The following is a 12,229-nucleotide window of genomic DNA, read 5'->3' as shown; positions in this document are numbered from 1 at the left end:
GCTGCTAGCTGGAGCAGTAGCCAGGCTTTTCTCTCTCTTGGCTGTAGGGGTTGATTGCCTGGATCGTAGGGCTCTGTGAACCTGGTTGTGAAGAAAAGCTTCTCTATGTTGTTGCCATTCTGAAACTTCATGTGGCTGGCACCATTCTGGAGCATGGTGCTCTTCAGCTCTCCCCACTGAGCAAACTTTTTTTCACTTTTGCAGTTTAGAGGCTGCAAAGGGTGGATACCACTGCTTCCTGGGATGCCCCCTGGCCATCTTTTTTATCTCACTGTTTCTTTTCAGCAATCAAAGTCTGAGTTTTATCTTTACAATCCACAGCTTTACTGGAGTTTTCCTTTTGGCTAAACTCACAGCCTTTTAAATTATCCTGCTGGGCTCTTTGCTCTTGATTTGCAAGATTAAACTGAAAGCCCCCAACAATATCCATGGCACAGCCTCAACATTTGACTGCCTTGGAATTTGCTTTGCCAGATTAATCAGTATGTTGCCCTTAATCTCAGTCTTAGGCAAAGTCTCTGGACATGATCAAAATGCAGACAAACTTTCATCAAGCCATGACACATCATGGGGAGTCCAACAACCAATGCAGTCCTTCTTCCCAGCAGAAACCTCCCAAGCCTGGTCTTTACCATCAGGCTTTCTATCAGCCTTCTGGTCTCCTGAGCTCTGACCAGAATCTCCTCTACAGAACAGCCTAGGCTGCTCCAGCTCTATGCATCCAGGTGACATGTCCAAACCTTTCCAAACTCTGCCCACAAGCCATTTCCAAAGCCTCTCGAAAAACATGGTCAGGTACAGTCACAGCAACAACCCCACTCCTAGTACCAAATATTGTTTTAGTTATTTTTTTACTTATTGCTGAGACAAAATACCTGAAGCCTAAAGTTGGGAAAGGAAAGTTTTATTTTTTATAGTTTTTGGAAGTTTTAGTCTATATTTAGTTGGCTCTAAGGCAGAGTAGCATGGTGGGGCCACAGTTTATGGTGGCTGCAAACAGCAAGGTGGAGACCAGTGAGAGAGACACACCTTTTTCCTGCCATTACATTGTATGCTGGCTCCACCCCTAGGTGGGTATAGCAATGACTTCATCAATCCAAGCACTAGACAATGAACCAATCACAAATGCTCAATGCAAGTGCATAAGGCCTTGGAGCCACTGATATAAACCATGACAGGAGCATGAAAAGTGAAAGGGCCTGCACTGGGCTGAGTGATCTCCACCTCTAAAATGTAGGGGTGAAAAGAAGATATCTATGTCCTGATTTGTGGAACCTGAGACTGTTACTTTGCAGAGGCTCTATTGATGGGATTGAATGAAAGGATCTTTCAACAGAAGTCATCCTCAATGATCCAGGTGGACCTGAAGTGTGGTTGCAAGTTTTCTTGTAAGAGGGAGGCAGAGGGAGTTTTAAACAGGTAAAGAGAAGGCAACATGACCTTGGAGGTTGGAGTGAAGTGGCCATGGTCCAAGAAATGCTGGCAGCCATGAGAAATGAGGAGAGGCAAGGGGCAAATTCTCCTTCAGAACCTCCAGAGGGCGCATGGCCTGCTAACACTCTCATGTCAGCTCCATGAAGCTGATTTTAGACTTCTGGCCTCTGACTGTGAGATGATACACTTTTGATGCTGAAAATCTTCTCTGGATGGTTCCAAAATGCTACTCCCTAGGAAGTCAGGGAGGCAGAGGGGACAAAGTACACAATGCTTTCTGTTTCTTCCAAGTCCTCCTCTCCCAGGATGCTGCAGGGGGCTGTAACCTCACCAGCATGCCCAGGCCAAGGGCAGAGGCCCTGTGGGTGCTTTGTGGAGGACGAGGATGGAGGTCAGTACAGGAGGTAGTCCAGATCTCATGATTCAGAGCCATGACAGATCAGCTAATAGACATTCTACTTCAGAAGCCAGTGCCTGAACATGCTGTGAGAAACCACAGCAACAAATGCACTTGGCACATCCTTGGGAGGGTGATGATTATCATTCAACAGCTGTCCAGGGGACTGGGACACCAGGTCTTCTTGGGGACAGGGCATGGGCTAGATGCGATGCTTGCCTGGATAAAAACCATCCCTCTCCTGGAATCGGGCAGGGGTTGCTGAGTGTGGGCTACACCTGCTCTGCAGCGAGCAGTCAGACCAGGCTTGGTATCACCTTGGGCAAGGATGCAAACATCTTGTCTGCCCAGAAGCCCCCCAGCTGGGCCTGTGTGCCAGCTCCCCGCCTCACCCCTTTGCCCACCTCCCTCGCCAGACTTCCTCATGCCTGTTTTCCCTGTGTTTTGAGAATCTACCAAATCTTGGGAGTTTTATGTCTGCTCTTCTCTCTGCCTGGGAAGTTTCCTTGTGGCTGGCACCTCTTCTTGTTCCATGTGTCAGCTAGATGCCATCTCTGCAGGCATCATCCCTGAAGCGCCAGCTAAAAAGTCCTCACACGAATGGCATGTGGTTGTGAGCTCCTTTCCCTCTGCAGCTTAGTAATTCTGGTGCTATTTGCTTGGCTGTCTTATGCTTCTATTGCACTGCCTGTCCCCAAGACTTACAGGATAGGATGGTAGTTTGGTCTCTGTTCTATTTGTATCACGAGGCTTGGGGTGTGCTAGGTCATTGATGCATCTTTGTTAAGTAAAGACACGACTGCTTTCGTGTGTATTGAGATGTTCCCCAAAGCCTCAGGTGATCAGAAGTGGGGAATTTCAAAGGTGGCTGGATTAGGGTGCATGAATGTGGATTAGCGGTGAGATATTGGGATTAAGTGTGGATAATGGAAACCCTGCTCTGGATATGGGTCACACCCATCAATATGCCTGTGGCCTGGATGGACTGTAAAGGCACAGAAAGAGGACAGGATGCTACTGCTGCCCCCTGTCTGCTCTGCCATGGACTGGTTCTCCTCTGGGATGCCCTTCTTCCGTGCTACCTTGCCCCTGAACTAGCCAACTGTGGACTTAAACTTCTTCAGACTGAGCCACAGTGAGCTTTGCTCTCTTAGTTTGAGAGTGTTGGGTATTTTGTCCCAGCAATGAGAAAAGTAACTAAGACAGTGGCTGGTATAGGAATGCTGGGACAGCTTCACGGTGGAGCCTCAGGGCGCTGCGCAGTGTCTCAGGTAAGAGGAAGGTTCGAGCAGAAGGACTGAGCACTGGGGACAGGGAAGAGTTTTGCTGAGCCAGACCAGGGCAAGGGCTCCTGCAGGCTGGACGTCAGTCAATGCAAGCCCTGGCAGGCAGGATGCACCGCAGCCCGGGAGCCCATCGGAAGGGCTTGAGAGGCTCCTGGATGGGGTGAGGTCTTCAGGGCGGAAAGGAGACTTTTAGATACGAGATGACCACAGAAGCCTTCAGATAGGGAGTCAACAGGGAAGGTTTGGTCCACAGAGATGAGCTACAGGAAGGCACGTGAGGGGTGCTGGGGGCAGCACGGGGGTCCCAAAGGGTGGAGACTTTCCTAGGTGTCTTCACTGCCTGTGGGATAGGATCTCCAGGTCCTTTTAATAGTTAAATAGTTAAAGGGGTTTCAGCCCACAGTGTGGCAGCGCCTCGCCCCCCACACCACTGAGATAAGCTTGGAAAGAAGCTCAGCAGCACCACTGTGGGGAGAGTCTGGTCACTGTTCCCAGCTCCGCACTGCAGGGTCCGAGGGGCACAGACATCCCTTCTGCAGCCCACAGCGTGGCAGTGAAACGTCTCGTCTTGGAGATCAGCACCAAACCCCAGAGTCCATGGCTGAGTCACTCAACCTCTCCCAGCCGCAGTTTCCATATCTGTAAAATGGGCACGAGAACAACCCCATTTCAAGAGCTCATTGGGCGGCTTAACTAAGGCCCTGTGAAACCCGCTGGGCAGGCAGTGAGGACCTGGAAGTGTCTGCTTACATTGTTACTGATGCTGAAGCAGCATTGCCATAGGGCAAAGACGATCTTGAGAACTGTGACTGCAGGCTGGCTCTGGAGGTGGCTGGGCTGCTGTGCAGTCCCCAGCGTGTAGACACAGAGGCTGCTCCCCTCATGGGATTGCCCTGAGGGGGGCTGGAGAGCAGGGCTACAGCCAAGGCACCAGGGCAGGCCAAAGCTCCGGGGTTTCCCAGGCATGTGTCTTACCCCTGGCTGGGCCTCAGCACCCCAGGGCCAGGCAGGCAGGCAGGTGCGTGCAAAAGTGAGACGTTTCCTTCTGCAGAGGAACAAGTGCGGGAGCTGCGTTTGTTTGTGTATTTGGGGTCAGCTTGATGAGTACTTCGGGGTCACTGGCTCCTGGCTTCAGGGCTGCCTTTGCTGTGGAATCTGTAACCTTGACACTTTTTTTTTTTAATTTAAAGAGAGAGAGAAAAAAAAACAAAACAGAAAAAAGGGTAGAAATAATGCAGAATTTAAAAAAATAACCAGTAAGAAATCACTAGTTGATAAATTACATACTGTCCTCTTAGAAATAATTGTTCAAGTTACAACATTAAAACATAAAAAGTGGACAAACAACAGGACTGAAAACAGTTCTGTTCAATAATCAAACAAAAACAGTAATATGGTTATCAGTCCTACACACTTAAACATGCATGCAGTTATATCCTTTAGAGCACTTCCTTTCCCTCTCTTTTTTACAACAGCAATTACACATTTTGGACTTTATTACTCCTACATTTCTTATTACTTTTTACACTAGAGACACAATGTGCTATTTATAAATATGATTCTGATTTATTTCACTTATGAGGATAGTCTCAAGTTGCCTCTATTACCTATGAAGGCCCCAAGATCATCCTTTTTTATAGCCGAGTAATATTCCATCATATAAAATACCACATCTTTTTCATCCACTGTGTGGTTGATGGGCATCTTGGTTGTTTCCCAGATTTAGTTCTCACAAACTGAGCTGCTAACCTTGACACTCTCAGTGACCAGAATTGCAACTTCAGGCTTCAAGACGCTCTTGGCCTTACCCACCAGAGGTGCTCCGCTAGCCAACTTTAGCAATTAGATGCTGGACTCTCCCTTTTCTTTTAAATCTAGTAAGAGATCATCAAAAGACATTTCAGTCTCTACCTGTGTCTATGTAGCCGTCACCACGACTGCTCTTATTTCCGCGTGTGGAACAGACTTTCTGTCTGCTCGTCTCAGACCGAAGGTCCTGTGGTCTTCTCGGAGGGCGATCCTGCTGCGGCAGATCATCTGTTTGTTGTTGTTTTTTGCAGATGTGTCTTAACTCCTCTTTGGGTTTTGCAGGACTGCTTTCTTGGGAACAGAGTTCTCGGTTGACAGATAAATCTGATTGAAGATTGTTTGTGGTGGACCGACTGCTTTTTCTTTTGTGCTGTCTCCTCATCTGTTGCTTACAGCTTCATTAAAATGTGTTGACCTGTGGGGCTCTGAGTTTATCCTTCTGGGGCTTTGTTGAGCTGCTTAGGTGTATTGATTCATGCTTGTCATCAGATTCGGGGTGACTTGGGGCACCAGTTCTTCAAACATCCTTACTCTGCCCTAACTTTCTGAGACCCCTGTCCCTAGCATGCTGGCGAAGTGGGTGTGAGACCGATGCACGGCGCCTGAGCCTCTCCTCTCTCTCCTGTGTTAGCTGGGGTGGTGGTCACACAGCTGACTGCTGTCGCGCCCTCCCCCGTCCCTTCCCTGTCTTCTCCCTTGGTAGGGTCTGGATGGTTTGTCTCAGCGTCCTCCCACCAGCGCGGGTGGGTTACCTCGGGCTTGGTCTCCAGGCTGCTCGGTCAGGAGGACAGGCTCAGGGGTCAGCAAGGCCTCTGTCCTCCGCTTCCTCCTCTCCAGACGCTGCTGCTGCCTCTTTGAAGAAGGGAAACCACGGGCCAAGACAGGGAGCGATCTGGGCCCGTTACTGACACCTCCAACTCGTCACACCCAAGCAACCGTGATTAACACGGCTGGTCCTACAGAACACCTCCCTGGCTTCAGCCCCCCCTGTTTTTTGTGGAGAGACACCCCTAAAAGCAGCAGCTGGCAGAGTTGACTGACAATGTCTGTCACAGCTGGTGAATAGCAATCACCAGCATCAATCCGGCAGAGTCAACCGAAGGCGGCTTACACACGAGGGGCAAAGAGTTATGGCTGGCAGTGGCCGAGGCCAGCGATCGGCAGAGCTGACCAGCTCCAGGAGGGCTGTAGTCTCCTTCCCTCGTGCCGATGCATGATGTCTTTCTGAGTTGAGCAAAGGAATCCGCAGCTGAGTGACGATGGTGACATCCCAGGATATCTGAGGTTCTGCTCATTTTTCTTGATTATTTTTTTCCTCAGATTGGATAATGTCAACTGTCCAAGTTTCAAGTTCCCTAATTCTTTCTCCAGCCTGCTGAAACCAGCTGTTGGACTCCCCTAGTGAGGTCTGAGATTGTTATTTTACTTTTTTGGTCCTTTAAGAGAATAATTTCTGGTCCTTATTGCTGTTCCCTGCTCAGCGATAATCCCTGTCGCCCTCTCCCTTGGCTCCTGTGACGTGGTTTTCTTTAGTGATTGAGCATACTTTAAACAGCTACTTAGTCTTTAAGTCTAGCGTCATTGTCTCCTGAGGAGCAGGAGCGCTGACTGACACTTCGCTATCTTTACGAACCGTACTTTCTGTCGCTTTTCGTATCTCAGGTTCTCTTTGTTGCTGTTGAACGCTGGAGTTTTAAACGCAGGATGGGGCACCCCAGGACCCCACATTCCCGTTGCTGTCTGCCTAACGGTTACCACTTGTTTGCTGGGCTGCTCTCCCGCACCATCTTCCGAGTCTTGGTTATGTGCGCTCACTAAGTGATGCTCAGTCAGCCCTGTGGTGACACAGAGCTATCTCCAAATGGTTAGAATGACCAGGCCTCGGAGTCTCCGCTGCGGGGTGGCATGTGATAGGAGGCCACCAGCCGGGTGGCGGACACCTGGGCCTAGAGCCGGGTTCTGTGTTTGCTGGCCGTGTGCACCTCTCTGTGCACACATAGCTGGGCCCCATCACCTGCTTTCGTAGACTCTTTGAGATACTCACGCACCGCTCAGAGGCTCTGCAGGTTTCACTACCTCGTTGCTGCTCCCCAAGTTTTCCTGATTAGTCTGCTGTAACCCCTGGGGTTCTTAGTGCCTCGGGCAGCTGCGGTGTTAAATACTGCTGTTGCCTGTTTGCATTGGGAGAGGTCTGAATGAGGAAATTCAAAGCAATTCTTGAGGAGGATCTCCAGGGAGGTCCCATGGTGACGGTTCTCGGAGATGGAGTTTAGCAGACCTATAACTGTGTTCTGTCCTGCACAGTACCCACGGGGCTGCTGGCTTCAGCACTGCCTTTGCGGAGGAGAGGATTTGGGAAGTCTCTTACGCTGGCATTCCCGTGACCTCACTCCTGATTTTCTTTTTTTTGGGAAAATAACTTATTTATTGAGAACCTTGCATTATTTGACCAGCAGAGTTTCTTGTGTGGATTTTGCAATTACCATTTAAGATACCCCTTGGCAGGAAGTGCGTTCCATTCGCAGACGGTACAATGTTTGAATTTTGAGGTGCTCTCAGTCTGTTTTCTGTTACTATAATAAAATACCCAAATTTGAACAAGTTAGATACAAAAAAGGTTTATTTTAGCCTGTGGCTCTGAAGGACCAAGAGCAGGACAGTGGGGTTTGCTTGTTTGACTTCTGGCGAGAGACTCAAGCAGAAAATAGGAAGGCAGATGGGCACATGAGGACGGAGACAGGTAACAGCATACACACCTGTGCGAACTGACCCATTCTCCTGAGAATTAGTCCAGTCTCGTGAGAAAGATATTAATCCTTCCCAAGGCCCCGCCTCCAACACTGCTACATCAGCAGCCAAGTTTCAGCATGAGTTTTGGCAGACAAGAAATAGACGCACACCACAGCAGGGGCCAGAGCTATAATGCAGTTTACTATTTTTTGAGCAGGGTGCAAAAATGTATTTAAAAACCAGAAATGGGGACAAAAATATGTTCCACCAATCCTAGGCTCTCTTAGTTGGCTATTAGATAAGAAAAGCCCAGTAAGTTGATTTGTTGAACTTAAAGATTTTAGGATCCAAAATATTTGTAACTATAATAGCCTTAGGAATATTCTAGTACCGTATATTAATTACCTGTGAATGCTGTTAGTATCCATAATAATTGCAAAAGCTACTATTTAAATAGTATCTATTTTATGCTAAGCACTATTCTGATCTATTGTATGTATTATATATTTTTCATTTGCCTGTACCCAGTCTACCATAAATTGCTGATATACATACACACACATATTTTGCCCTCTTATGCATATATATTTGAAAATGTTGGCCAGTGTGTACAATAATTTCTAAGTCCTCAATTTTATTCTCTTTTTTTCAAACACGCATAAAAATTTGTGATGCCCATGATGATATTCTGCTCTATTACAGCCACGGAAGAGATGATTTTTGACTGTTTCTGTTACTGAGGAAGCAGGCATAGCCACTCTGTGCAGGCGTGTGTGTGTGTGTGTGTGTGTGTGTGTGTGTCAGGTGGTACCACAGGATGGCACCTGACATGTGTGTACACGTGTGTGTGTATGTGTTATATACACGTTCAAATACACTAGTTCATACTACTCAGTTTTCCAGGGTGGTTGATTGATCCAACTTATGGGTATTTTTTGTGCAAACTTAAATTAATGTTTCTCTGTATAAAAATATAGCAGTGCTGTCGCTGGGTCATGTGGTAATTGTGCATTTAATTTAGTAAGACACTGCCAAATGTTTCCCGTGGTGGCTGCTCCATTTCACGTTGTCACCAGCATTTGGGGTTGTCACAAATTTTTACTTCCGAAATTCTGATTGTTACGGCTTGCTATGCCACTGGGGCTTCAACGTGCCTTTCCCTAATGTCTGGCGATGCGTGGCTTTCTTTTCGGAGGACTATTTGTAATCCGTATAATATCATTGTGAAATATGCTTGTATCATTTTCTAATTAAACTGCTTATTGATGAGCTTTGAAACAGTTAATATATTCTATTTTGTAGAATAGACAACTATCTCTAGAATAGAAAAATATATTTAAGCATGCAATATATTCTAATGTGCAATGTAATCTAAACATACCATTACCATATGACCCATTTTTTTCTTTAAAATTTAGAGTTTTGGGTTCTCCATTAACGTGAAATCTGTGCTCCACTTGGACGTAGATTGGTGTCAGTGTGAGGCTTAGGCTGAGTCCGGCACCCTTGGAAAGGTGTCCCTCCCTCCCTGTTGATTAATTATATAGAAACTGTGGTCTTAGCTCACCCGCCTAGAAGACTTTCAATACATTTTTTCTTCCCGTCTTAGTGGGATCAGGACACCCTCACATTCTGTATTTCCCACTGGAACTGCGAGACTTTTCTGCCTGAGAATCCGTCTTGTCAATCTTGCTTATTTTTACTTTCTAGCCTTTCATGGTGATTATAAAAGTGAGAACAGTGTGGCCGGCTGGGAAAGCTCAGCCCACAAGCCTCAAGCAAAGTTTACAAAGAGGAAGAGGAGGAGGAAAAAAAAAAGAAAGAAAGAAATAGCCTGGAGCTGAGCGTCCAGTCCGTGACTTTTAGGAACAGTTTAACTGATACGCAGTAACACGCATGTGTGTGGCACAGTGTGGTTTGTGGGTGCTCGCAGACCAGGTGTGGTTCCAAATCAGGGACTGCAGCACACCTGTCACCTGGAACGTCACCTGGTTACCCACCTGTGATCGTGCATGGGTCCCTGTGACACATGGCAGCTCGGGTCAGGCATCCCGAGGGCCTTGGTGGCTCGGGTAGAGAGGGAAGGCCCAGCTGGTTTGTGTCTCTCTTTCTAAGGCCCAAAGCAGCTGGTGAGTGCAGAGCTCGGCTCGGCACCGGTGGAGAGATGGGGGGCCGCAGCGGGCTCCCCAGCCCGCCCCAGCACAGCGCATCCGCCCTCCTGTGCTCTGGCTGCAGAAAAAGCTCAGTGATACTGATTAGAAGAAGCTGGTCGGCCTCTTCCTGCTGCCGCCAGCTCCTGAGGCTCTGAGATCAGTGGGGGGCAGTTTTGTGGGGTAGACACGGACGCTGCTTGGAAGAGAGAGAAGCAAGGCCATGCTTCCGCCCTCCGCCCCCTGCCTCTGTGGTGCGTCCTCCCTGGGCCGCCTATTCCAGCTCCTGGACACTCACTGGCCCCATGGGCAGCCGCTGAAGATGAAGAAGGCCACTGTGTTTTGGGGGAGCTCCTGCTGCGCTCCCTGATCACTCATTTGAGTTTTGTCTGCCCTTCACCGGAAGGTGATTTATCTGTTTATTTGCTCATTCCCAGGAAACCTATCACTTCCCTGCAAACCCTCTAGCAGATGCTGAGCTCATGTCCCCTGTGTGTCCCTCTCTGGGGACACAGGTGATGACGTGCAGCCCTGTGCACTGTGGATGGTTGGAGTGGTATGTGCTGGCCCAACCGTGTGTCCACACAGGGACAGTACAGGGCTCTTCCATGCGTGTGTCCTTGCAGGCAGCAGCCAGGCCTCAGTGACGCTGGCCAGCGCCCTGCAAGTCAGGGGCGAGGCGCTATCAGAGGAGGAAATCTGGTCCCTCTTGTCACTGGCTGGGGAGAGGCTCCTGGAAGACCTCCGCCACGGTAAGAGAGCCTGTGGACAGCGGGGTCCGTTCTTCTGAGGGTCAGTCTGGCTGCTGCTTCTCCCCTGTGGTTGGTGCTGGGGTTAGAACCAGTGGGCGAGGGAATCCCCAGGGGCTGCCCTGTCGGTGGGACCTGGCCACATGGCTGAAAAGCCTGCTTTGGATCATGTGTGCTCAGAGAGAGACCCAGGCCTTGTGGGCCCTCTGACAGCTGCGCTATCTGGGCATCATGGAGACGGAGGCAGGGGACAGTCACCAGGGACACTCTACATCTGTCTGCCAGATGCTGGGCTCATCTGTGCCCTATCAAAGAGAAACCCAGGGGAGGTCCGTGTAATTATTAAACTGTCATATAAGACAAACAAGATGATACGGCAAAAGTCCGCCTGGTCCCCAGCGAGGGACAGGCACTGGACGGGAGCCCTTCCGGGTGGGTGTCTGGAGGTGATTGTGCAGATGGAGTGTGCGTGGGGGATCTCCGTCCCCTGTGAGCTGGGCAGTGCGGGCAGCAGAGCTGTGCAGACAGGGTTGTGCGCTCTGGGCCCCGGGGACCTTAAAGGAGCCAGGGTCGGAGATGGCTTTGTACCCCAGAAGCATTAAATTCGTGGCTGTAACTAACACTGCGAGCCCACACCCAGGCACGGGCTTGTCAGTCCCGCAGGGGCAGCAGCTCAGCGCGTGCAGAGGCGCCAGTGTGTGACCTCACCAAAGCCATCAGGGTCCCCTCGGGGCTGGTGACAGGCCATGCACCTGCGCCACGGTCCTCACCTTCTCCCCGTCCCTGCCTGGGAGCCTCTGTGAAGGGCGACCGAGCTCCCAGGCCTGCAGCCTGGGGTCCTGGTCCGGCTGCACAGAACTCAGGCCTGGGCCAGTTTCCAAGTGGTCTCCAGGCCCTCAGCCTCCGATGAGCGCAGGGTCTAAATTCCGGCGGTGGCCACAGGGGCCTGTGGTCATCTCTGCCCCCACGCCTCGGGGAAGACGCCCTCTTCTCCGTGTCCCTCCCGCCGAGCACGCAGTCAGACCCCCTCCAGCTGCATCACCGCCTTGGTTGCAGACTCCTGCGCCTATGTGGTCTGCCCCTGGTCCACCCTTCTTTCTGCGGCCGGAAGTCTCTCTTTCCAGGACCACGTTTCTCACTTAGAGGCTGCTCCTTTCAAGGCCCCAGAACTGCTGCAGGGCCAGAGTGAGGACGATCATCCAGACACATCCCAGGTAAGAGGGGGTGCTGGGCAGAAAGGGGACCCCAGTGCTCGCCTGCTGCAGGTCCCCTGCTCACCTTGGAGGCAGAGTGGGTACTGCTCTCAGCTCTGGTGGGTCGTGTTCACCGAGGCCGGGTTTCCACACCTGCAGAGGGGCAGTTGGTCGGGCTGTTACCCGCATGTGAACCAAAGCCACGGGAAGCTGGGCGCAGCAGCCTGCGTGTTGGTACCATTGAGGCACGGAGCAAGAGCTCCAAGGACCCAGTGGGCCCTGCGCTAGGCGGGTGCCCCAGGCATGGTGAGGACTCAGCTAGCAGCAGCAAGACTGCGTTGTGTTGTTGGCACTCGTCATGAACTGGAACCAAGATAGTTGCTCAGTTGAAGACAGCATTACGCCGAAATGACTGTGGGTGTTTATATAATGACTTGAAAATCAGTATATGCTTATCACAGTGCTATTTTGGTTACAGCTC

The 12,229-nt window shown here is 50.2% G+C and overlaps 1 protein-coding gene across 1 annotated transcript in view; it reads left to right on the top strand.

Annotated features, from left to right (window-relative positions):
* Frmpd2 (FERM and PDZ domain containing 2) overlaps positions 1–12,229 on the top strand; it is a 105,840-nt gene that overhangs the window by 15,650 nt on the left and 77,961 nt on the right. The window contains exons 2-3 of the mRNA XM_013148562.3: positions 10,433–10,558; positions 11,612–11,769. Coding sequence (XP_013004016.3) covers positions 10,433–10,558; positions 11,612–11,769 — 284 coding nt within the window. The remainder of the gene's footprint in view (positions 1–10,432; positions 10,559–11,611; positions 11,770–12,229) is intronic.

Source organism: Cavia porcellus, unplaced genomic scaffold (genome assembly GCF_034190915.1).
Source record: "Cavia porcellus strain 051 isolate PalLab524CR breed Dunkin Hartley unplaced genomic scaffold, mCavPor4.1 scaffold_23, whole genome shotgun sequence".
Taxonomy (NCBI): Eukaryota; Metazoa; Chordata; class Mammalia; order Rodentia; family Caviidae; genus Cavia; species Cavia porcellus.
The sequence above is the reverse complement of the archived record's forward strand: the minus strand, read 5'-3'. Positions and strand labels throughout refer to the sequence as shown.